General features: G+C 52.7%; 11 protein-coding genes across 11 annotated transcripts; 7 read left to right on the top strand and 4 right to left on the bottom strand.

Moving 5' to 3' along the window:
- Positions 1 to 67: 67 nt before the first annotated feature.
- NUU61_006982 (thiolase family protein) lies at positions 68 to 1,309 on the top strand (the record flags this gene model as incomplete). The annotated part of the gene is made up of 1 exon (XM_056657509.1): positions 68 to 1,309. One exon carries the CDS (start codon positions 68 to 70, stop codon positions 1,307 to 1,309), a length of 1,242 nt encoding a protein of 413 aa, XP_056510309.1.
- A 232-nt stretch (positions 1,310 to 1,541) lies between these two features.
- Positions 1,542 to 2,719, bottom strand: NUU61_006981 (uncharacterized protein; the record flags this gene model as incomplete). The annotated part of the gene is made up of 4 exons (XM_056657508.1): positions 1,542 to 1,684; positions 1,749 to 1,862; positions 1,921 to 2,107; positions 2,180 to 2,719. The coding sequence occupies 4 exons, from the start codon at positions 2,717 to 2,719 to the stop codon at positions 1,542 to 1,544; spliced, it is 984 nt and encodes a 327-aa protein (XP_056510308.1).
- Positions 2,720 to 3,281: 562 nt separating this feature from the next.
- Positions 3,282 to 4,585, top strand: NUU61_006980 (mitochondrial 54S ribosomal mL50 protein; the record flags this gene model as incomplete). Its single annotated transcript, XM_056657507.1, has 3 exons — positions 3,282 to 3,700; positions 3,819 to 4,203; positions 4,262 to 4,585. The coding sequence occupies 3 exons, from the start codon at positions 3,282 to 3,284 to the stop codon at positions 4,583 to 4,585; spliced, it is 1,128 nt and encodes a 375-aa protein (XP_056510307.1).
- A 374-nt stretch (positions 4,586 to 4,959) lies between these two features.
- Positions 4,960 to 6,109, bottom strand: NUU61_006979 (replication termination factor 2; the record flags this gene model as incomplete). Its single annotated transcript, XM_056657506.1, has 3 exons — positions 4,960 to 5,457; positions 5,527 to 6,016; positions 6,090 to 6,109. 3 exons carry the CDS (start codon positions 6,107 to 6,109, stop codon positions 4,960 to 4,962), a joined length of 1,008 nt encoding a protein of 335 aa, XP_056510306.1.
- A 143-nt stretch (positions 6,110 to 6,252) lies between these two features.
- NUU61_006978 (uncharacterized protein) lies at positions 6,253 to 8,168 on the top strand (the record flags this gene model as incomplete). Its single annotated transcript, XM_056657505.1, has 3 exons — positions 6,253 to 6,349; positions 6,495 to 7,451; positions 7,516 to 8,168. 3 exons carry the CDS (start codon positions 6,253 to 6,255, stop codon positions 8,166 to 8,168), a joined length of 1,707 nt encoding a protein of 568 aa, XP_056510305.1.
- A 264-nt stretch (positions 8,169 to 8,432) lies between these two features.
- NUU61_006977 (uncharacterized protein) lies at positions 8,433 to 8,888 on the top strand (the record flags this gene model as incomplete). The annotated part of the gene is made up of 2 exons (XM_056657504.1): positions 8,433 to 8,563; positions 8,612 to 8,888. The coding sequence occupies 2 exons, from the start codon at positions 8,433 to 8,435 to the stop codon at positions 8,886 to 8,888; spliced, it is 408 nt and encodes a 135-aa protein (XP_056510304.1).
- A 5,754-nt stretch (positions 8,889 to 14,642) lies between these two features.
- NUU61_006976 (GFA family protein) lies at positions 14,643 to 15,659 on the top strand (the record flags this gene model as incomplete). Its single annotated transcript, XM_056657503.1, has 1 exon — positions 14,643 to 15,659. The coding sequence occupies one exon, from the start codon at positions 14,643 to 14,645 to the stop codon at positions 15,657 to 15,659; it is 1,017 nt and encodes a 338-aa protein (XP_056510303.1).
- A 197-nt stretch (positions 15,660 to 15,856) lies between these two features.
- NUU61_006975 (putative topoisomerase family protein TRF4) lies at positions 15,857 to 18,170 on the top strand (the record flags this gene model as incomplete). The annotated part of the gene is made up of 3 exons (XM_056657502.1): positions 15,857 to 16,620; positions 16,674 to 17,364; positions 17,421 to 18,170. The coding sequence occupies 3 exons, from the start codon at positions 15,857 to 15,859 to the stop codon at positions 18,168 to 18,170; spliced, it is 2,205 nt and encodes a 734-aa protein (XP_056510302.1).
- Positions 18,171 to 19,097: 927 nt separating this feature from the next.
- NUU61_006974 (D-arabinose 1-dehydrogenase (NAD(P)(+)) ARA2) lies at positions 19,098 to 20,540 on the bottom strand (the record flags this gene model as incomplete). Its single annotated transcript, XM_056657501.1, has 1 exon — positions 19,098 to 20,540. The coding sequence occupies one exon, from the start codon at positions 20,538 to 20,540 to the stop codon at positions 19,098 to 19,100; it is 1,443 nt and encodes a 480-aa protein (XP_056510301.1).
- An 809-nt stretch (positions 20,541 to 21,349) lies between these two features.
- On the bottom strand, positions 21,350 to 21,858 carry NUU61_006973 (import motor complex subunit PAM16; the record flags this gene model as incomplete). Its single annotated transcript, XM_056657500.1, has 2 exons — positions 21,350 to 21,751; positions 21,856 to 21,858. 2 exons carry the CDS (start codon positions 21,856 to 21,858, stop codon positions 21,350 to 21,352), a joined length of 405 nt encoding a protein of 134 aa, XP_056510300.1.
- A 375-nt stretch (positions 21,859 to 22,233) lies between these two features.
- Positions 22,234 to 24,199, top strand: NUU61_006972 (PEX28-32 family peroxisomal membrane protein; the record flags this gene model as incomplete). Its single annotated transcript, XM_056657499.1, has 3 exons — positions 22,234 to 22,246; positions 22,315 to 23,510; positions 23,570 to 24,199. The coding sequence occupies 3 exons, from the start codon at positions 22,234 to 22,236 to the stop codon at positions 24,197 to 24,199; spliced, it is 1,839 nt and encodes a 612-aa protein (XP_056510299.1).
- Positions 24,200 to 24,445: the final 246 nt, after the last annotated feature.

Here is a 24,445-nt window from a genome sequence, read left to right as displayed (position 1 = left end):
GGTGATTTCGGTGACTTCGGTGTACATACTTCGCTCAATTCTCCCCGCAAAACGGCTACCCGCAATCATGGCATCTCCAATTCCCCGCGGCCTGCGCCAGGTGCTGCAGAAATCCCCCAACGACATTGTGATTCTGTCCTCGCTGCGGACACCCGTCACCCGTGCCAAGAAGGGCGGCTTTAAGGACTCGTACCCGGAAGAATTGCTCGCCAACGTGCTGCGCGCGACACTTAAGGCGAACCCGAACTTGGACCCAGCACTGATCGATGATGTCGCTATTGGGTCAGTCCTGCAAGAACTGGGTGGTGCCAAAGCTGGTCGTATGGCCCAGATTCACGCGGGGTTCCCGCACTCGGTGCCCTTCAACACGATCAACCGACAATGCTCGTCGGGCCTGGCGGCCATCACCGCGGTGGCGAACGGGATCCGGGCGGGCGCCATTAATGTCGGCGTGGGTGGTGGCATGGAGTCGATGACACGCAATTATGGATCGCGTGCGATCCCGACAGTGTTGTGGCCAGAGCTGAAGGAGTCGCCGTCGCAGGACGCCCGCGACTGCATCATGCCCATGGGCATCACATCGGAGAATGTCGCGGCGCGGTACGGAGTGTCACGGGAGGACCAGGACGCCTTCGCCGCCGACTCGCACAAGAAGGCCGGTGCCGCCCAGCAGGCCGGCCGCTTCGACTCCGAGATCGTCCCCGTCACCACCAAGTTCCTGGCACCCGAGCACCCCGACGCCTCGCTGCAGGACCTGACCGTCACGCAAGACGACGGCATCCGCCACAACATCTCCGTCGAGAAGATGGCCTCCCTGAAGCCCGCCTTCTCTGCGACCGGGTCCAGCACCGCCGGCAACAGCTCGCAGGTGAGCGACGGTGCCGCCGCCGCCCTGCTGATGCGCCGCTCCACCGCCGAAGAGCTGGGCCTGTCGGGCTCCATCAAGGCCCGCTGGGTTTCCACGGCCGTTGCGGGCTGTGCGCCCGACGAGATGGGCGTGGGCCCGGCCGTCGCCATTCCCAAGCTCCTTGAGACCGTCGACGTCAAGGTCTCCGAGGTCGGCGTGTGGGAAATCAACGAGGCCTTTGCCTCCCAGGCTCTTTACAGCATTCGAAAGCTGGGCATCGACCAGGCCAAGGTCAACCCTAACGGTGGTGCCATCGCTATCGGCCACCCGCTTGGTGCCACTGGTGCTCGCCAGCTTGCTACTCTCTTGCCGGAGATGGAGCGCAGCGGCCAGGACGTGGGTGTGGTCAGCATGTGCATTGGCACTGGTATGGGTATGGCTGGTATGTTTGTGCGAGAGTAAAATCTTTCTTTTTCTTTCTTGTCTTTATGGTTTTGTGTCAAAATACGCTATGATATCAGCGATGCATGTATATACACATTCCGCATACAATGAACAATCTTGTTCCCAACTAGAGAGAGTTATCCATTGTTTATTTGGCAAGATATGCTATTGCCCTCGGTTCCAACTACATTGCCTGGGTTCACACTCTGGACATGAGATGACCCCGAATGTAAGCCATGTTGTGTAGAAACTAATACAAGAACTTCTCGCCCACCAGCTCTTCACTTAGCTTCCACAATCTCTCCGCTTCAAGGCTGCTCGTTGCCCACGGCTTGACCGTATCGCTGAGAGGATCAGCAACGTGCGATTCAATAAGATAGGCACCGTTGTTCGCTAAGCCGAAGCAGAAAGTCAGTCTCGATTCCAGTTTGCTTTCTCTATGGCGGTTTAATCATACCTTTCAGGGCTGGGTCAAATGCGGCATAAACATGAGTCGCAGCACCTTGCTCCAAGGATTTGGGGTTAAAGTCTTTCCAACCTTCCCGGTTACCCAGCAATCTATCGATTGACCCTAGAATATATTGTTAGTCTTTAGTCTACACAATCGTCCACTGTCAGTTTTGGCTTACGAAGCCCCTCCATGTCAACACTCCAATCCACATAGCGGTCAATATTGGTGAAGACCACACCCGGGTGCAGGCTGAATGCGAGAAGGCCGTGTTTGACGTCCAGCTTGGTGGCTAACGAGAGCGCCATCAACATGTTGGCAGTCTTGCTTTGGCCGTAGGCAAACCATTTATTGTAAGTTTTGCCTTCCTGATATATAATTATAATCAGTATTGTAGATTCATGTCACGGGGAATCTCGGTTGCATGTTAGGGCCCATACATCAAAGTTACTGTCGTCGAAGCGGATAGGGCTCAAGCGGTGCGCATCACTGGCTACCATAACCACTCTCGGGGCCTTCGACATGAGGATCTTTGGCATAATCAGATTCGTAAACAGGAATGGCCCCAGATGGTTCGTTGCGAGATGGGACTCGAATCCATCCACCGAGACTCCATATTCCACGGCCATGATGCCCGCATTATTGACCAGCACATCGATAGCGGGAAATTCCGTCCAGCCGTTAACCTGGGCTGCAGCATTACGCACATTTTGAAGGGAGCCCAGGTCCAGTTGCAGGAGACGAATGTCAATACCGTGGGTTTCGGCCGTGATCTCTGCGGCGCATTGTTCCAGTTTTTCTGTGTTACGACCGGCCAGGATAAAACACGATGGCTTGGCTTGGGCAATGGACAGCACGAAGGTGCCACCAAGTGAGCCTGGGGACACGCCTGTCGTCAAGACCACTTTGTCTTTGATGAGAGGACTGAAGTCGGGGACTAGCTCGGCGGCTGTGGAGTTGGTGTTGTATGGGGCTGGCATGGTCACAACAATTAGGGGGTTGAAAGATGTTTTAGCAATTTTAAACAGAGAGACATTATATAGGAAGACACAATATTTAAATCTTTTTCTTTTTTCTACGGTCTGGCTTGTATTCGCATACATACATCTACGCTGTGGGTCTGCTGATCAACTAAAGACTGCGCTTGGTTTCGGGTGCCCCGAATATTTTCGGAGATTCATTCAAACCATTCAAATCATATTACTGGATTGTGTTTGTTACTTGGGTATTTTCACTATAGGAATTCCATGTCCTGTGTTTTACAAATTGTGCAGTTGGGATACAGTATACGGGATATGCGTCTCTCGTCTACGAATTGAGGCAAACCAATTCCCAGTAAGAATACGACGAAATAGATCAGAGGAAATATAAAACACTGCTCACTTAATCCATGTCTTTTCAGTGGTAAATAAGCTATTCTCGAGTCTCGCAAAATCACCGCGAGTCTACAATGCCAAGCAACGTCCACGTGACCACCATCCTCAATTTGCGTCTCCAGACAATTCGTCCCGTCCATTCGAGATCAACTCATTCGCGCCCACCATGCGACCCTCGGTGCTCCGCGGGGCGCTTTATGTCTGCTCTGCCTGCAGACAAGAGGCTACCCCCCAAAGAATTTCCCCGCTCGCCCGTCAATTCCGCCGCTACGCCTCCGACGCTCCGCCGTCGCTGCTCGAGCGGACCCGGCGCAAGCTTTGGGGCACCGACCAGCCGCCTGGTGCGAAGGACCCATACACCGGAGAAAGCCAAATCGCGCAACCGCTACGCTCCGGTGTGCCGGAGGAATCCAAGCCTGAAGCTGACGGTCTTGCTTCCCCCGACGAGGAGGCGCAACCGGATGAGCTGGCTTCGGCCGACACTTATGAACAGGCAACCACCTGGCACGGCTTGGAAACCATTGGCTACCTCGAGGAGACTGAATGGCTCCGAGAAGGTTCTAATGAGAAGGATGAATATGTCCCGTATGTTCGATCCTGTCCTCCACCCAATGTCTTTGCATTGCTGGGCCATTCTCCCCAAGAAAAAAAAAAGAAAAAGAAAAAGAAAAAAAGACTAACGTCATTGTACTTTTCACCACAGATACGCCGCCAATATCAAACATCAAAATCCCACCGACGCTGCTCACCAGGCCGCCGTGGAGCTCTGTCTGCTGCGCATGCTGAAAAAGCAACACCTGACCACCATCTGTGATATCTCCCAGCATCACAGAAAGATCCGGTCAATGATTCGACAATGCCGAGTGGATGGTTCTCCAGGCTGCCAATGGGAAAATGCCCTTCGCTTCCCGGACCAGCGGACCATGGACGTGCTGATATTCGTCTTCATGCAAATCGCCCCCGGAGCTCGGGGTGAGAAATGGCTCAGGAGGATGGGCAGATCGGCTCCATTCATCATGGACAAGAAATCCCCGATCACGGATGGCTTCCGATCTCTCCCGTTGACCGACTTCAACACGAAATTTGCCGTTCGTTTCCCCCCTTTCCCTCCAAAGAATGCATCGCAACTAACAACCACTTGAATAGTTCATGAAGCGGTTCGGCCAGTTGATGGGCTCTCGTATTCCGGACTCGAACATCACATCCTCCAGTACCATCGGCCAGTCCATCAACGCACTTTCTTCGATCCCGTCCGCGGGCAAGCAGAGAACTGCGCGCAAAGTCCGTGAAAAGTTGGGTAAGAACGCGGCTGTGAAGCTGCCCAACGTCAAGATCTACCCCAAGCGCCACACGCGTGCGGACAACGACCGTGACTTTGGTCGCCAGAAGGCCATTGTGGCGGCGCTTTACAACCAAGGCCTGATGCCCCAGAAGGGGCAGGAGAACTTGCTCCCACCCCGAATCAGCTAGACTCAGGTCGTGGGAGGGAAATGGCCGGGTCACATTGCTGAAGAAGCGTGTGAGAGATTTCTTTGAGAATGGGCTTTTCACACTCTGCCACTTTTCGAGACATATTTTGTGTATACTAGAAACCCTTGTCCAATTGCATTTTCTTCTTTTCGTATCGTATTTGATTGTGTATGGAGTCTGTCTTTACAAGGAATATACATTTTCATCCAGATATCGCGTGTATCGTGGCCATCATAGTCGCCAACCACTCAAAAAAACGGTTCACCCATACTCCTAGAACCACAGCAAATCCCAACTCCCTGGAAATAGCGCCTGCAAATCATGGGAAAGGAAAGAAAAAGAAAAGAAAAGACGCCTGCGTTCGAATACACGAATTACCGCCGCGCTGCAGCAGGAATCGTGAACCCTCGAGTCATGAAATCGCCACTCTTCGTGCCGTCCTTCTTCTCCTTAGTAAAGAGACTATCAATGTTCTCGTTGCCTCCCATCATTTTGCGACGCTTCTTCTTATCGCTTTCCTCGCCCAGCACGCGCGCAGTGAGTTTCGCGGTGGCGGTATTCTTGATTCCGTTGTTAGAGGCGGGCGCGGTATTGGGGGTCGGAGTGGAGGTGTTGCTTCGGCTATTGGGCGCGGATGCCTGTTTCGAGGTTGTGGCTAATCCGGCGGTTTCGGTGGCACCGCTAGGAGCAGGGGCATCGACCGGGGCATCTGCGGCGTGCTTCTTCCGTTTCTTGGAGCCGGGGGTTTTCTTCAGCGAGTGGGTGAGGCCTTGCTCTGCGAGTTTGAGCCCGCGCGCAATGAGATGTTGCTTATCGTCTTCTTTGGGTGGTAGAATGGGAATGACGTTTTCTTCTGTGTAGGATTCGTTGCACTAGGAGAGAAGACAGAGTTAGACACATTTAATAGTTTCTGGTTTTTATAGACTATCGGCAATTCTTACCTGGAGACACTTGTCGCCCTTCAACTGTCGAATAGCCTCTTCTGCGAACACATGCCCACATGGGACAAGGTACACGGACTTGACGTTCGGGCCCAGCTGCTTCGCGGTGATTGGACAGATCCAGCCCTCGCGGTGCTCGTGCCGGTGCACAGTCGTGCGCTCCGACGGGTGCTCATCGCGCTCGGTGTCAATCTCGAAATGCAGCTCGACCACATCCCGGAGCGACTTGACTCGCCCGCATAGGATTTCTTCGCAGTCAGGCTTGGAACTAATGCCCTCGCCGTCGTCGCCGGGAATTAGAAACTGGAGCACGGCATCCTTGTTGTAGAGGTTGCCCACGCAGTCAGACACAATTGGACGCGCCAGAACCTTGTGTGAGAGTGGGCAGGTGGTCCAGTGGTGTTCCTGCTGCTCGCGCTGGGCCTCTTTCACTTGCGCGGTGCTCGGAGCGCGGGCCGCCTCGCGGACAAGTTCGCGGCGGGTGGGAATGCTGTAAGAAAGAAGAAGCCGGTCAGTCGGAAATCGTCTCTATCTAGAAGAGCATGAAATCGAGTCGCACTCACCTTCCACCGTCATTACCCATGTTGGCGATATTGGTGCAGGTGAAGGGAGAATCGATCGCCACGAAGGCGGGCAAAAGATAGCGGGCTGACTCAGCCATTAGATGACCATCAACAGCTGGCCAGAAGCTCTCTCCGCACCTCCACACAGCTCGATGCCTCCATCATGAGACTTCCTCAGTCGCTTTTTCTGCTGGCCGTGGCCGGGTCGACGGCCCATGCCAGTGACAAGCCTACACGTCCTCGCGGTGTTGCTCCGGAATGTAAGTACTTGTATCTGGTCCCTGACAGCATCCCCACCCCCTCGGGTTGAGTGTCCACAAGCTGTTGATCGTGCAATCGGGGAGATCTACGTTTAGTTTCCTCGGCCTTGGAATTCAACAATGGACTAATAATGGTTCTGTCTAGTTTCCAAGTTCTACCAGGACTCGGCGGCGTTCACTTGCATCTCGCATCCCGCCATCCAGATCCCGTTCTCTTCTGTCAACGATGATTTCTGCGACTGCCCTGACGGCAGCGACGAGCCTGGCACGTCGGCCTGCTCACATCTCTCGCGCAACTCGCCGCTGACGGTGGCGGACCGACCGGGGAACGATGACTTGGAGCTGACGCTGGCGCTGCCCGGGTTCTACTGTAAGAACAAGGGCCACCGGCCATCGTACATTCCGTTCCAGCGTATCAACGATGGCATCTGCGACTACGAGCAGTGCTGCGACGGCAGTGATGAGTGGGCCCGCGTCGGGGGGACCAAGTGCGAGGACCGCTGTAGGGAGATCGGCAAGCGGTGGCGGAAGGAGGAGGAGCAGCGCCAGAAGTCCATGACGGCGGCCCTGAAACAGAAGAAGGCGCTCCTTGTCGATGCTGGGCGTCAGCAGAAGGAGGTCGAGGACCATATCGTCCGGCTAGAGGCGGAGATCAAGGGTGCCGAGGTCAAGGTGCAGAACCTCGAGGCTGATCTGAAGGCGGCCCAGGAGCAGGAGCGCAAGCTCGTTCGGACGAAGCCGGGTAAGGGCCAGGGCAAGATCCATGCTCTGGCCGGCTTGGCCAAGGGTCGTGTGGACGAGCTGCGCAATGCGTTGGTGGATGTTCGCCGCCAGAGAGACGAAACCCGTGAGCGGGTTAAGGAGCTCGAGGACATCCTGTCCACGTTCAAGACTGAATACAATCCCAACTTCAACGACGAGGGTGTCAAGCGGGCGGTGCGCAGCTGGGAAGATTATGCTGCTCGCGACCTGAGTAGTGGGGATGCGAACAGTGCTGAAGACCACGACCTGGACGAGATTTCCAAGGCTGATAGTGAGAGCTCCGGCGTCCATTGGGAGCACTGGGAGAATGAGGACGATGGCTGCGGTGACTCGAATATTCGTAAGTTGTTTCCTTTTCTTTTTCTTTTTTTGGCACCCATTCAGCTGCTGACCAGTGACCTCAGTCTACAAGCTGGCCGCTTATCTTCCGCCATTTATTGTCAACTTCATCGAAGACAAGGTGATCTTTTGGAGGACATTGTTCGAGGAGCATGGTATTCACCCTAAGCCCAATGAAGATCCTTCCTCAGAATCCAAAGCTGTGACCGAGGCACGCGATGCACTCAAGTCTGCTGAGGACTCCCTCAATGATCTCAAAAACAAGATCCGGGACCACCAGGCCGATCTTGAAACTGACTATGGCACCGCATCTATTTTCCGTGCTCTCAAGGGGCAGTGCATTTCCAAGGACTCGGGCGAGTATACGTACGAGCACTGCTTCCTGGACCAAACGAAGCAGGTTCAGAAGAAGGGCAGCTCGTCCATGAACATGGGCAGGTTCCGCTCCATCGGAACCAAAAGCGTTGAAGAGATCAACGAGGCGGGTGAAGTCATTTCCGTCGATAAGACCACCCTGGAATACACCAACGGTCAGTCCTGCTGGAACGGCCCGAACCGGTCGACTACTGTCATTCTGGAGTGCGGTGAGCAGAACGAGATTCTCAAGACGGCGGAGGATGAAAAGTGCGTGTACTCGATGATCGTGACGACGCCGGCTGTCTGCCCGGGAGGCGAGCAGGCAGGTGATACTGCTCCTCGCGCCAAGGACGAACTGTGATGTGTCGATATTTTGATTATTGCATTTCTAGACGGGCAGTTCCAGTTGTCTTGTCCATAGCATCTATCTAGAGACTCTTCCAGTCAAGTTCAGCACGTTCTCTATCTTATCTACCAGCTATCTGAAAGCATCATAGGAGGATATCTCGTCCTCGGACATAGTTTTCCCTGATACCATCACTTCTCCAAGTGATATAATAGTTTGTCGACTCACGCAAATCAAGTGGGTGATAGTGTTGGTTGTGCATCTACATGATCTTTAGAAATGACTCAAAGCCGTTACTACATCGATGATACTTACCGGTCCGAGGGAGTCGAACCATGGGACGAGACCTCGGAATACGCCCCTACCCCTGGATACTTCCGTAGCCCAACTACAGCCCCTCTATATCTAGTGTACTTGATGATGGACTCGATTCCATAAGCCAATTATAGCTGAATAAGCTTAGACTACTTTAGTTATCTGAGTGGGAAGAGGTGGGGGGTTTATGAAGAGGAACCGCCAAGCTGTATCCACTATATAATAGAATGGCGGGTTACTATCAATAAGAAGATAGTGTTAAAGGACACGGAAGAAGACCTCGTTTTGGCCCTAAGGGCCTACTGGCAGCGGTTCTTACAGGATAAGCAAGACAAGGTCCTTTGTCGAAAGACTTCCCCGAACGGACGGGTAAGAGCTGATGATACTGAGATCGTTGTATCGGTGAACGATCGTATCTAGCGTGACCTGACAAAACGATTCGATTATACTGATATTGATTAGCCGCTTATTGAAAAAAAAGCTAATAATATGGTCAAACCTCTTTCGTCGAGGAAAGCAACTTAGATTATGTATCCTATTTTTACTATATAGAGGATAGCCAACCTCCTATTAGCCGGAAGAGAGAAAAGAGAGAAGAGAGATAAATCTTTAGTTACGACGCGGATGCTTGATAAGCGAGATATATATCTTGATACTAAAGAGAATATTTATAGAGAATAGGCAATTTGGCGCCGCGTTTATAATTTGATAAAATATTCTGTACTATTATACTAGATAGGGCCTTGTTACTAGCTAGACTCGATAGGGAAAAAGCATTATTAGCTTTGGACTCAATATCTTAGGAAGTTGGTTACCTACGTTAAGAAAGGTGGGGTTCTTAAGACGCATAAAGATGTTCTAGAGACGAACCGTGAAGATATATACCTAGAGGAACAATAGAGGTAAGAGAGATATAAACGTAAAGGAGTAGATATTACTAAGACTAGAGTACTATAAGTTACCCTCTAATCAATATTAATATCCTACCTTTGTAGTCTTATTCTTCCGAGTAGGACGTTTTAACTACGAAAACGCCCTACTAACTTAACTATTATAATAGACATAAGTCTATTGAGAATTCCTAGGCCTCGGGATATAGCTATCAAAAAGTATAGTAAGTGGTATATATTAAATATATCTGATAAGGCCCTTAAAGCTGTATTTCGATAAGTTCCTAGCGAAATATTAGCAGATGGCCTTAATCTTGAGCAGATTTATAAGATTAAGACCCTAAAGTCTTAACCTTTATTTTATCCTTTTACGTCAAGCGTATATCTAGCTAACTCGTCCCGTAAGAAGCGGTACGGGTATTCCTCTAGATACCAAGTTCTTCCTAATACCTAAATAAATAAAGTTAGATTCTAACCAATAAAAATATTTATTATAGAGAATTACTTTTCGATATTAATAAACACCTCCCGGAAAGACATAATATTATCATCTCACATATTACTGGTTAGTTTAATAGGAAAGCGTCTAGTCTTCCTATAGTTAATATAGAAGACTTTTATAAATATAGGATTCCGCTTCTCAGTTTCTACTAGATAAAGCTAGAAAAGCGTCAATTTAAATATCTTTCGCTTAATCTTAGTCTGTTACTCCGGATCAAGACTATCAAAGTTGTCCGGATATTTAAGTAGAATACTACCTTAATAGTTAACGAGCGGTGGTAGCTACGCTTAGAGGAAGAGCGGACCAGCCCACGAACTTTGCTAATTAATAATACGTATACTATAAGGTCGAGAGAGTGAGTTTGGGATCAACGTCTATAAGGTAAGGTGTAATCTATAAGAATTTTTCTAGTAGCTAAATATACGCTTACGGATAGTTTTAGGCCTTCGAAATCAATCTCGCCTCACTAGGTAGCTTCGGAACCGCATAGTTTTTAATCCACTCGATTCCGCGTCGTCCCACGTATACGGCATAGTCCTTAGGATTTTAGGATTCAACCCTAGAGACAATTAGACCGACGTTTTATATATAAACAGCACGACATATAGGGGCCCCGTGAGATATCCATAGTCAAACTCGTTGTTCCAGAATTAGCTGGAATTACACCTTCTACTATGTTACTTATAAAGTAAATACTTCCGTAACTAACGGCCAAGACGTAAGTATTCGCGTATAACAATAAATAGGAGAAAGCATATTATACAGATCTCCTTTTAGTGATTCTCAAGGCTGTGAGTAGAGATACTTGCTACCTTGGTCTAAAAGGTGGAAAGATAGGAAAGGCAGACAGACTGACAGGTTCGCGAGGGGCAGGGAGGTTGCATGTGTATAACAGTTTCATATAAATTATAGTATTATAGGTCAACATGGTCATACAAAATACACATTTCTATTTTAGGAAGTACGAGATCTCCGGCTATTCAATATCTAGCTTAGACTGTTTCATATTGGGGTTCGGGAAACAATGTGTCTGTGTACAGAAGGTACGCTGTTTTCGACTCTGACTGTACTCAAAAGCACAAAAGGGTATGGATAAAGCCAGCGTAGTTGCATGTTGAGAGGCACAAAGCACCCTACATGAAGACAAAAAGCACCAAATACACACGGAGGGACATGAAGCCCTAACCCAAGAAATCCCACCCCAGATCCAAAAGACCCCAAGAAACACGGGCTACCAGAACCCTAGCATCCAGCCATCGTGACATTGATCATGAAATCGGTACACATAGTAATTTATGTATAGAGGTTCGGCAGGAAGGAATACTGGAAATCCCTCGACTAGTTGGATAGCGGGATTTCCGGTCTGGTATGGGCGGTTGATGCTCTGGAGGAGGATGGCGGTGGTGGCGTGTGAGCTAGCTTAGTGCTGAAAGAGGGTTAGTTTTCTGTATTGTATATTGCACTCTTTGGAGACGGTGCTTGAGAAACATACAGTGCAGCTCGAGCACGAGCAGGAGTTGCAGTTGCCGGAGCAGCAGTTGCACGAGCAGGGAGACATGGTGATGGAGTGTGAGGTTTGAAAAAAAAAACTTGAAAAGTTGTTTGGTTTGTTGTAGAAAAAGATTCCAGAGGAGCTTGGGATAGAGAAAGAGAAGAAAAGTAGAGGGAAGGGTGGGAGATGAGGCCGACTTTATACTTCTGTATTGCCCACTTTCCCCTCGATGGATTCAACTACGTTCGAAAGAGAGTGAGATTTCCGAATCGGAGTTGCCGTCCAGTCCGTCTCGCCCAGATGGCCAAAGACAATCTCGTGAGTCCCTCCCATCCACCCATAACATCCCACTTGGGTTTCGGCGTTGCGCCCCCTCCACACACATCCTCCACTTTTAGGCTACTTTACCCTCACTCTCTTCCTCCACTTTCCTGTCTCTCACGCGCTACCCGCTACATCGACTGCAAGTTGGGCAACTCTATAACGCTCTCCAATCAAGAATAGACAGATATTATGGGACCCCTTTACACAACCAATCGTACTCGGTTGCCCTCCACCTCCCTCTTCCTCTCCGGGTAAAAAAAGAATGGAGCGGAGAAAGAGGGTTTCCCCTTCCGATCTATTTTCTTGTCCCTGCAGAGTGACATACTTCTTACCTCTACACACTTCATTTGTTGGTGCTCGGACTGGGTAGGTTCATGCGGATGATTTGGAGGCACGCTGGCAGAGAGGGCGTGAAGGCTACAATCGTTGTCCCGGCACTAAGGAAGGCGCCCAGGGTTCGCCTGAGTGTGGGGCTGGGATCCATTGCATGCGTTGTTTAGCTGGCTTTTTTCTTTTCTTTTTCTTTTCTTGTTCTATATTGGGTGGCTCCATATGATGTTGCCGTATGACCATCGTATGACTGCGATCCACTGGAGATTGCGTGGTCTTTGTATACTCCGTAGTTATTGAATATCTCTCTAATTGTAGTTTCTTATAGGTATACCAGGGCTATAGTGGGTAGGCAGCTACATATCGTAAGAGGCCAGACGTCTAGGTCTACGTGGACATCGTCACAGGGCTTGGACCTGAAACTCGGACCTCCATCATGTCACGATGACGGCGTCTCGGGCTGTCGTCTATCTATGGGATAATGTATGCCAGGGAATGCAGATCGCCCGTTCTGTCTGGTTGCACAGGATCCACTGGTTGCTGGTTGGCGCTCGGGACGGGCCTCCATACATACATGTACATAGTACGGACCGTAGTAGACAGAGCCACTGTAACATCAGAGACTCCAAGATGAAAATTCTGGCGCCAGGAGCGGTGCAGGGGCCGGCGTTTCTGGCGCAGCCTATAAGAAGTCGGTACTGGCGCAGATTGGGGACCTTGAAGGAGGGGCGCTACTGGGCCTCATTGGGCAGGTCGTTGGAAGCCTGCATATCCTTTTATCCACTGCTGTGGAGGCCCCGGTGTTTTCTCGCATCCTTCTCTTTTTCGTCTTTTCTTTTGCTCGGGTGTGTGTATTTGGTTTTACCGGAGCAAAGCGAAACGCTTGGATGGGGTTGGAGAAGATATGTATGTTAGGGTTTGATACATATCCTTGGAATGAAGAAAATAGGGAAAACGGCTACGTCCCGGAAAGAAACGATACCTTGGTGAACCATGGGTATAGCAACGGATCTGATAACCCAGGTTCTTTGATAGTGTCTGCAGCCGGCCTCTTCCAGAGCAGAGACCCTAGGTCAGAGCGGCGTTTGGGCCTCCCTCGGCGCCAAAGCACAGACAAATCCTGGTCTGCACCAGAAGAGTATCAAGGCAGAAAGAGAAAGAGAGAAACACAAGTAACAGAGTGGAGTGTCTCATCCTGCATTCATGAATATCATCCATGAATATCTCTCGGAATCCCCCCCTCTCTCTCACTCCACAGCCGCATATCATCTGCGCTTTTTCTCTTGCCCACAGACCCCCTCTACTATGCATCCTGTCTGATTATCATTGGCGTTGACCCGATACGTGGCAGGATCGACTAGTTGTTGAGCGATCCGCTTTTTAGGTTTCGAGTCAGCGTCGCAGAGTGGAAAGTGGAGGTGCCCCCCTCTCATGCATATCATCATATTGTAAATTCTGGCGCTCCGGGCGAAAAGAGAAAGGTTTCATCGGCAATGTACTGCCGCTGAAGCCGAAGGAAATAATAGATCACAGAAGAAAAGGGGGGGGGGGGGGGGGGGGGGGCGTGTGGGTATGGAGGACATGCCGTTTACGGAGACTCTGACGAGATGCGAGATCATCTCGGGGTTGATCCTGTGAATGGATGTTGCGAAGGGCCGGTTCTCGGGATATGGAAATGAGCGATACCACAGTTGTTGCCCGACCACCCAACCTGGGTTGCATTCTGAGGGATTCTGCCGAGGCAGAAGCTCCAGTGTGTGCTGTAATTCAGAGTGTGAGATGACGTGGGTTGTGAGGTGAAGGATGGGAGGTAGAATGTCGAAGGTATACCACGAAGCTTCGGATGTCGATTCCTGATGAGCTTAAACCCGACTGCTGGGCCTTGGTTGCCCACAAGGTACTTGGTAAAAAGGAATAAAAGTGATTCAGCAACCTCATGTCATTCGACTATGGATTTCTTTTCTTTTCTTTTTCTTTTTTCCATTCTCATTCTTCCTGGATAGGACATAGGTACTCCTTTCTCCAGCAAATCATCCTCTCCCAACTCAGCAACCCACTACTTTCTTCGTCTCCCTGCATTTCCTCCGCCGCATCTCGATCAACTGAGCAAGTCTGATCAGAGAGCTACCCCGAGAGCCCTATGAAAGAGCAGACCGGGGGGTGGGTTTATTTCTACACCAGTCAGCCGACAGCACATCGCCAGGGTCCATAGGGGGAGTGTCAACATACAGGGCATTGGCAGGCGCCGGCAGGGCACTGGCAGGAGGCGCCGCAGCTGCAGGTGTGGTCGGGACCTGTGGTGGTCAGCATCGCAATCGAGACTGGGAGACACAAGAACACCCTGCCATGACCCCGCCATGGCGGGATCCAGAGGACCAGAAGGCAGGAATTCACATATAACCAGGAACTAACGTACCCATTGTGATGATGGTTGAAGCTGATGGTTTCAAAAGTGATAAAACGTGGACAGCAAAGTCGTTGGAGGGAAAAGGCAGAAGGCGGGGGGTAGAGAAGGTTATATACTAGGCAGCCCGTGACTTTTTCTCGTTACAAATCACGCATTCCCGCCCCGCCTGAGCACATATCTGCACGTTTTTTCTCTCGTGTCACTGGCTTTTGCCCACAGGATTTTCATCATGGTCTCGATCTCCTGTCTGTGCGGCCTCTCTCAATCGGTCCATTTGGAGCCATCGACTCAACTGCAACTCTGCCATTGTACCAGCTGTCGCGCGGTGACTGGGCTGCTCTGCGCGTCTTATTACCTCATCCAGCATGAGCCTGCCCTCGATAGTCTCGGGGAGTACCAGGCCAACGGGGTGAGCCGCTTTTTCTGTAGGACCTGTGGTGCTCACGTCTTTGCCCGCTCGCCGAGCGGTCGATATCTAGTTGCTTCGGGGGTAGTCACCAAGCCGCCCGCCGTACAGTCAATCCATCATTGGCAAGTTGACGATACCCGTGATGGGGGGTTGAGCACATTTTTCGCTGGAACAAGTTCCTCTGTCCCCGGCTGCAGACTACTTGCCCTCGACAATCCTCACCCTGCCAATGTTGGCTCTCCAGACACTTTCCATGGTCCATCAGATCCCCAGCGTGAACTACTCGCTCGATGTGACTGCGGAGGAATTGAATTCTACATCACCCCGCCGGATGCATCTTCCTCTCAGGCGTCGTCGCCATGGGCAGATTTGCTAGTGCCCTACTACTCTGGATCCTCAGCGAACCCGGGCGACGTCAAATGGTGGTTGAGAGATGGTCAGACCAAGTATCTGGCGGGGACTTGCGCTTGTACTTCCTGTCGCCTCGGCAGCGGGTTTCCGATCCAGACCTGGGCGTTTGTTCCCAAGTGCAATATCAGGAACGCAGACCGGTCGTCACTCACCTTCGATCGCAGGACCATGCAACGATATAATAGCTCCCCGGGGGTATACAGGGAATTTTGTGGCCGCTGTGGCGCTACGGTATGTTGGCATTGCACAGAACGGCCGTCACTAATCGATGTGAGTGTTGGCTTGCTCCGGGCGAGCAGTGCCAGAGCCGAAGACTGGCTGGAGTGGGAAACAGGCCGAGTCAGCTTCGCGGAGATGGCAGTGCAACCGGATCTGATAAAATCCCTCGAGGAGGGCCTGAAGCAGTATTCAACCATATCACAGTAAATTCCAAGATGCCTCGTTTGTTGCTTGTCAAGTACGCCGGTGGTTGCTATTCGCGTAGATGCAAGATTCGGCCACCGCCTTCCCGAAACATAAAGTATGCCGCACCTTCAACTTTTTTTTCTCGCGTCTTGCTGCACACTGCAAGCTCCCTCTTGCTTTGACTCCGTACACGTGGGTGATTGTTGGAGTTCTCAAACATGCCGCCATTTCAATTCCGAGGGAATAGGGATCGTCAGTCGCGCCCCAGGCAGGAGTTTACCTTCCGCTACCCGCGACCGCCCACAGCTGAACGGCCGCTATTGCGAGGCAGGCGAGAAGCTACGCCCGAGCAGCTGGTTGGTGAAACAGCCGGTGATAAGTCTGCGCCAAAGTTTGCCTCACTGGACGCGATGAGTGACAGCGAAGAGGCTGAGATGGAGGTGTCTTCGGATGATTCGGACGATGAATCGCGACCTCGCAAGAAACGTGCCCTCGCCGTTGACGGCCCCAGCGAGCCAGCTGCCGCTCCACCAGCCCCCAAATGGTCCAACCCCGACCCTTACACATCCTTGCCTCCGCCCGATGAAAGTCAGTCCAAGAGGGTGGATGTGGTCAAGTTGATTCGCAAGGCGAGAGTCTCGGACGGCGCGGCCAAGGCAAAACAAGCGGACGCGGTGAAGGACAATGAGGACTTTATCTCGTTTGGCATGGACGATGAGGATGAATCAGACCATGGATCCGTGAGCAACGCCCCGGAATCTGCGCCTAGAGGGCCCAGAGGACTGGAACCCCGGGACCCTGCGATAACGAGCCGAAAGCGGACTCGTGAAGATGAAATCAAGGGATATTCTCGAAAGGCTGGAAAGCCTATGGGCCGGTTCAGACCGGATGGGTCGATTCTCGACCAGTGGCTGCCGCTGTCTAGAGAGACAGCCACGCCGTGGATGAAATACACAACCTATTCCACGAATTTGCAAGCACGGTGAGCGTCACTTCAACTTGCAATGTCTTGCCGCCCGCTGACCTCTGCATCAGATTCGACAATGAGATTCTCAGCTTCTACAACTGGGTCAAGCCCCAGCCGTTTGAGCAGATTGTCCGAGCGGATCTCATCGATCGATTGCAAAGCGCATTCCAGAACCGTTACAGTGGTGTGAGGGTTCGGCCATTCGGCTCATTTGCCTCGGGTTTGTATCTCCCTACCGCGGATATTGACCTAGTCCTCCTGTCCACGGCGTTCATTAGCAAAGGAGTCAAGACATTTGGCGAGAGAAAGGGTCAGATTTATGCCTTCGCAGCTTTTCTCAGGAACTCCAACATCACGGTTCCCAACTCGATTGAAGTCATTGCGGGTGCTCGAGTGCCCATCCTCAAGTTTGTGGATAAATTGACGGGACTACGAGTTGACCTGTCTTTTGACAATGACAGCGGGTTAATCGCCAATGAGACGTTCCAAAAATGGCAGGCTGAGTTTCCTGAGATGCCGGTCATTGTGTCGGTGATCAAACAATTCTTGCTGCTTCGCGGTCTCAACGAAGTTCCGACTGGAGGCCTGGGAGGATTCTCGATCACTTGTCTGGTCACCAGTCTACTCCAGCAATTGCCTCACGGTGACATGAAGCAGAGTCTCGCTATCGCCTTGATGGAATTCTTCAATTTCTACGGCAACTACTTTAAATATGAAAGCGTGGGCATTCGGATGGAGCCTCCTGGGTACTTCAATAAGGTGAGTGAAGAAGACATGATGGGCTGGCGAGCAATCCAGTTAATGGTACCAACCAGGTTTTCTTCGGGAACCGAGACCGTCTCACCATCCGGGACCCCAATAATGCCAGCAATGACATTTCAGGTGGGACAAAGGAGATTGAAATGATCTTGACGGCATTTTCTCGAGCGTACCGCAATTTGAATGATCGGCTAGACTACTTGGTGGACTACAATCAACCTGATCTGGGCTTCTTAGGCACCATTATTGGGGCCAACTATGACGACTACACTGAGCAGCGCTATCAACTGCGTCATGTGTTTGAAACGTCCAGTCGCTTTGCTCGCCATCGGTCACCGCCACCGCCGCCGCCGATGAGTCCTCCTGGGAATGAAGCTGCTCCTCCACCTCTGCCGCCGGGTCCCCCGCCGGGCCCGTCATCGAAGAATTCAAGGTCTTCCACGAAGACCTCGACTAATGGAGCGGGGAGGAAAATGAATGGGCAACAGAAGCAGGGAAACCAGCAACAGGGTGCCACTCAGCGGGGCCCTGCTGCTACTGCTACTCAAGTTTCTGATCAATCCTCTGGAGATGAAGACAGCTCTGGGGGTTCGCACGGGCCCAAGGAGCGAAAAATGACCAAGAATCAAACCAGGCGCACAGATTGTCAGAAGCGTGCTACCCGATTCAAGCAGTTGCGTCCCGATCTGCGTGTTCCGGACCGACTGAGTCTTCGCCAGGCTCGCAGACTGGCTGGGTATGAGACAAACGAGGAGATGGAGCAGGATCTTCAGGCCCGAGAGAATGCGCCTACTGGTGCGGCCTGAAACGCTCTTTTGTCGTGCTACTCCTTTCCGATTCTCGATGCCCGCTACGTTTTTCTTATGTGTCTGTTGTTATGTTCTTACGATACCCATTTCTATGGTTCTATGTTGATATTTATGGGGGAAGAGTGCCTGCGGACGCCGTTGCGGGGGATTTCATCTTTTTTTCTTCTTCTTTTGATATCTTACAACTTGCACAAAGGCTGATATCGGTGTCTTGAGTCTTGACGATGTGAAACAGGTCACTTGGTATTGGGGCATGCGTTCAACTCCCTGATTGATGTGTTCTGACATGAACTTTTTAGGATCCCCGTCTATCTTTCTATAATATCGGCCTGTTCGTTCCGATCTCTCTCCTGTGCTCTCTGGTCTCGTCAAGACTTGTGCGAGATACTCCGCCGAAGAAGAGATTTTTGGAAAGATAACGGCCGACATGTTGGCAGTAGGACCTGATCTGCCCTCGGATCGAGCTCGAGTTGCAACCTGCGGCATGCTGCAGAGCTGTCCCTTCCATGTGCAACGTGGAACCTAGTTGAGTTATCCCCTCTATGGGATTGTCTTAGTGATTAAATGCAAACCGACCAGCAACCGTGGAGGCACATGCGTGCATTCCCCGGCCGTTGGCAATTGATGCTCCTCTCCCCCCTTGGCTTTCCGCCTTTCCGATCCTTCTTTCTCACCAAGGAAGCGCTACACGCGGGTTCTTGGAGAGGACTACGAGGGATTGCGGTTAGATCAGCGTGGGACTTGGGTTGAACAGTTGGATTTTAAGAACAACGGTTCATGTTCGGGTATACATGTCCCAAATATGGGACGGAACGTGGGTATGTTTATGTGTATGAACAAGCCTATGTACATCCCTTGGCATGGAAAGAAAAGACAAAATGCTGCTCCTCATCCTCTTCTTATAACAGGCTCATCTACCCATTTCTATTCGATTTGCTTTTCCGCATCCAATGGAGGCGTGAGCATTGGCTCTCGTCCAGCGGCAGCATCAGACCACGCCTCCGTCTCCCCGCGGCCGTTTTCAACCTCCATTCTCTGCATGGCAGCAACATGCTCCTCAGGCAAGGAATTCACAAAGTCCGCCGGCGGACTCGCCCAGGCATAGTCAATCCACTCAACACCCAGAACATCACGAATCTCCCGCGCCAACTGCAGGATGTGTGCGCGGCGCGTTCGGGACCAGGCGCGGTCGGTGACCAGGCCCTCTGAGGGAGTCAAGATATTCGCAGCGTGGGATGCAGACGACGGCACCGGGCCGGACGCCGCATCGCGGCTCGGGGTGGACGTAGCAGAGGCGGGGGATTGGAGGAGAGAGAGCTCGGAGTCCGAGCCGTCGTCTTCTTCAGAGCAGTTCTCCAGCCCGTCGACGATACTGTGCCACACGCGCAGGGTCTCGTCCAGCTCGGCGACATTGCTCACGCCCATAACACTAACACCCAGCCGGCGCCCGGTGCCGATATTAGCGACGGAAAGGAAGCCCGGGTCGGCATCGGCGGCACGCGCAAGCGGCGGGCCGAGGGCGCCGACTCGTGAGCCAGCACGCAGCCACGACTCCAGCGCGAAGCGGATCGCGACGACCTCGAGCTTCTCGTCGTGGCGGGCGGCGCACTCTGCTGCGCGGTGGATGGCAGCGCGCAGCGAGTCGGGCGCCGGATGGAAGTCGCCCATTGCGCCGATAGGCACGCCGTCGCGCCGCAGCAGACCCATGCCCAGCGGCGAGGCGTTGGGAACGACGTCGACGCCTGCGGCTAGCAGACGCGGCAGGCCGCGCGACCGTAGCAGGGTGTTCTGCAGCGTGAAGTTGGCGTACGACATCACGGCGTCCAGCGGCTCGCCCGTCTCGCGAAGTACCGTCTCTGCTAGCTCGCTTAGTGTTTCGACGGGGTATCCCGAGATACCGACGTAGCGAAGCAGGCCCTCCTCGTCGCGCATTCGTCTCAGCTCACGTACTGCCGCCACCACCTCGTCCGCTGTGACAAATTCCACGTCGTGGCAGTATACCACGTCCACGTAGTCTGTGTGCAGTCGGCGCAGGCTGCGCCCCACGCTTTGCCGGATCCATGCCGGTGAGTAGTCGAAGGACCCGGACCCGATGCGCCCGACCTTGGTGAGCAGCCGGTATGTCGGTCGTGGGTAGTGCGTCTGTACAAACTCGGTGGCCAGCGCCCGCCCCAGTAGTTCCTCTGCAGGCCCGTAGTAGGGCGATGTGTCAAAGGCGCGGATGCCGCGCGTGAGTGCCCGCTGGACTAGCTCTGTTGTTGGTAGAGTGTATGGGTCTGCATTGTATTGCGAGTTGAAGGTCGCCGTGCCCATGATCAGCGGCGGGAGGTCCGCTGATAGCGGGGTGGAGTGGCGCATTATCTGCATGGTCGAGGGTTGGAGGTCGCGGCTCTTCCGACTGCTGTATGCTGGTCCGTTCTGGTCTTAAATATGTTCAATTGGTGATTTTTCGCTCAATTGCCTGGCCTTCACTTCTCAGGGCTGCGAGGTATGGGGTGGGTGGGTGAGTCTGGGGATGTCCGATCGATCGATTTCTTCGGAGGATGTTCCTCGGCTCCGCCCCGAATGGCGCCATAACAGGACCCATTAACCGCCCTGGTCAGGCATCTTCGATTTGCGGTTTCTGCTGTCTTCTCTGCTGGATAGCCATGTGGCACATCCACTGGGCGTTCCTGAAGTTTACCTGAGAGACGTACCACGGCGGTGGCAAAAAGTGCCCATCATTTTCAACAAAGCCATACAGTAGACTTGAGATTGCAAGTACTAAAGACATACGAAAGATCCAGGACATTACACACATATGCAAGTATACAGCTATGGTACAGTACATGCCTTTCCGGGTCGGAGTGGAGAACAGGGACAGAATGGTATACACAACCCCCAAGGGGATCAAGTCAAGATCGAGAGACCAGAGATCGAAGGGTCTCTCGCAAACAAAGCTCCTCTCTGCAAGAACCCAAACGCCATGCTATGCCAAATATCAGAAAAACAGACCGGTAGAGGAGTCGGGCTGCGGTGTCTTTTTCTTTTTCTTTTCTTTTTTTGTTGTTTGAATGTCGAGGAGGTCCGATCGGGAGGTCCGGTGTCGGGGACGAGGCGAGCGCAGACATCGAAAGAAAAAGCCACTCGATGGCGATCAACGATGAATGACTGGGGATATCTTTTTATGGGCTCGTTCACTGGTCCTTGTAGACCTTGGGGTTCCAGCCTTCACGCAGCTCCTTCTCGGTGGCGGCTTTTCGTTCTGCCTCGCGCACCTCCATCTCTATGCGCTCGCGTGCCCGCAGAATCTTGCTTTGGAGATAGAAGCTACCTCCCTTCTGCGGGTCGTTGAGGTCGAACAGTTTCTTGAATCGCTCCATGACCGCCTCGATGTTGGCCTCGCCGCCGGCCGGCGGCTTGACGTTCAGGATCTTGCATGCTTCATCCAGGGTCAGACCGGAGCTGGTGAAGCTGCCGGTTCCATTCTTCGAACCGGCATGTTTGCCCGACGCCTGAGCTTGCTTGTAGGCTTCGGCGAAGGCGCGGCCGAAGACGCGGGCTCCGGTGACGACAACTTGGGTGACGAGGCGATGAGCCTAGATCGGGGGGAGAGTGGAAGTTAGAGCTATGTATGGTAATATGGGTGCAGAAGAAAATATTCGAATGCATCAGGATCTTCTCCAGGTGCTGTGTGACTTACCATAGCGACGGTGGACAGGCAGGAGGTGGACGGGGGAGGATGTGAAGAAGGGGAAAATTTCGCGGATGAGCGCCAAGTCGCACCTCCGAAGTACTTCGGCAGTTGCTTAGGTTCTTGTATATACATGTCTATCGCCTGGCTTGACGGGTATTTGCTGGGAATTTATGTCTGCAAATCTGTAATCATATATATACATATATGTATCTCGGTCTAATAGAGAAAGAATAATTATTATCAGCATGTTCCTCTCCAGATTCACCTGTTCCTAGGCTTTTGCCGAGTCACATGTCTCCCCGCAGATCAACCGAAGGTCGACTATTTAACATGCCTCGCCCTCCCAGGATGTGCGCGCTGGAATCCTCATGACGTCTTCATTGGATGGCCGCTCTCGGTACGTTGGCCTCGACTTTCTGGTCTACTGGAGCTCGCGCATATACTGACTGGTCCCTTGCGACCTAGAAGATCTCCCGTGGATCGATTCCATGGCCCCCCCATCGCAACCGCCAGACCATGGCCAGTCTGACTCGCAGCCACCGACGGTCGCTGCCTTTTCTCCCTCCACCATCACCGGCTCGGCTTTGACCTCGCGCCAACGCTCCAGCATCATCGTGCATCGCAAGTCGCCGCTGCTGGTGGCTACGCCGCCGCCCATCACCCGGGCCCTGGCCTACTCACACCCGTTCCTCCTTCCTCTCAACAAGCTTGCCGGTCTCCTAACATGGACCTCGGGCGACCCCTGGCAGAGCTTCTTGCTCGTGGCCGTCTTCTGGACTGTAGTCCTATATAGTGACGCCATCATCCTCTGGGCCGGACCTATATTGGTCGTAGTCGGGCTCATCCTCGGCATGTATGGCCGCCGCTACTCGCCCTTATCCTCGACGACCTCGACTGGGGAGAAACATGCTAGCAAGGCTACCCCAGAAAACACAACTCGCCACCACAAGAGTCTGGACGAGATCGTCGAGACCCTGCGCACCTTCACCACCCGCTGCAACATCCTTCTCGAACCCTTGGTCGACCTGACCGATTTCCTGTCCACCCAACGCACTGCCACGTCGGCCACCACCCGCCCTGCGCTGACGGCGCTTTTCATCCGTATCCTCTTGATCACTCCCGTCTGGATCGCTTTGACTCTGCCCCCGTTCTATCTACTCACGACGCGCCGGGTTGTCATGTCCGTCGGAACGATCATTCTCACCTATCACTCGCGACCTGCCCGGGTCTCGCGGGTCATTCTGTGGCGCTCACGAGCCATTCGTCGTCTCTGCGCCATTGTGACGGGCCTGTCCGTCGCAGACGGCCCGGTCAATTCACAGAAGACCCAGGCGCAAGGCCTCGGCTTGAATATTGCGACTCGCCGGCGTGGACACTCGGGCGTGCGGTTTACGTTTGTCGTTTACGAGAATCAGCGGCGCTGGCTTGGTATCGGATGGACGTACTCGCTGTTCCCGTCGGAGCGTGGCTCTTGGACCGACGAGCATCTCAACTCCGTTCCTCCCAAAGATTCGTTTGAGCTCCCGGATGTACGAACCGGGAATGCGAAATGGCGCTGGGTAGAGGGGAGTGACTGGCGGGTCGAGGGCGCTGATTCTTCCTACGGCATGACAGATGCAAAAGCGTCAAATAGTGAGGGATGGGTCTATTATGACAACAAGGTTTGTGTTCCTCCTGGCGTATCAAAGTATTTTTTTTTTTCTCCTCACACCAATCCCAGTGGAGCGATGGCCGTCGCGGTCAAGACGGGTGGGACCGGTACACACGACGCCGCAAATGGTACCGCGATGCCGAGCTTGTCGAAGTCCCAGAAGAAGACAACATGAACGGCTCAGAAGAGACCATCTCCAGCCTCACGCAGGCTCTGGAAAGGGAGAAAGCGAAGGACAAGGAGAAGGACAAGAAGAAAGACAAGGACTCCGACACAGACTCCCGCAGCCTCACGCCCTCGACGACTCTCCGAACCCGGCGGCGGCGCTGGTTCGGCGGCGGCAAGGACAAGGACAAAGCAAAAGACCGCGTCAGCAGCGGCAGGTCCTCGGTCGATGTCGGCCGCGCCACGGGGTCGAATGTGGACGTTTCTGCCTCTGGCGACGGCGCAAGCGATGGTGGTGCCGCGAGCGGCCGCACGCCCTCGCGCCCGACCAGCATTCAAGGGTCTCGCCAATCGTCTCAGTATAATGCCCATGAAGATAGTCTGGCTACGAGTGACAGCGCCAGCATGCGCGAGAAGGAAGTCGCTCATGCGCAGGACCACCATGACCGGTGGGCGACGCGCGCTGCTGGCGGCACGGAGCGCGCAGAGAGGGAGTGGGGATTGAGCGATGATGTGAACATGGGGCTGAGTTGACTGTACTCTGGGTGTTCTTTCGGGCCTTGTATCTCTTCTGCCGTTGGCAATTTCCAAATAAATAATATCCGTCGTGAACGTATTCGATGCGATTTTCTATCCTTCTATGCGCATCATCGTGGTACCGTATACATTGGTAAACCATTTGCTGAACTTCTAGAGAAAGTCGGAGTTTATAGTAGGATTGACGAGGGCGAAGCAATCCTTGTCTCTCTTGTTCTTTGGAATGCAATAATTTATACAATA

This window comes from Penicillium alfredii (genome assembly GCF_028826965.1).
Source record: "Penicillium alfredii strain IBT 34128 chromosome Unknown utg000009l_segment0_segment0, whole genome shotgun sequence".
Classification (NCBI taxonomy): Eukaryota; Fungi; Ascomycota; class Eurotiomycetes; order Eurotiales; family Aspergillaceae; genus Penicillium; species Penicillium alfredii.
Note: the sequence above shows the minus strand (reverse complement) of the source record. Positions and strands in the feature narration are given on the sequence as shown.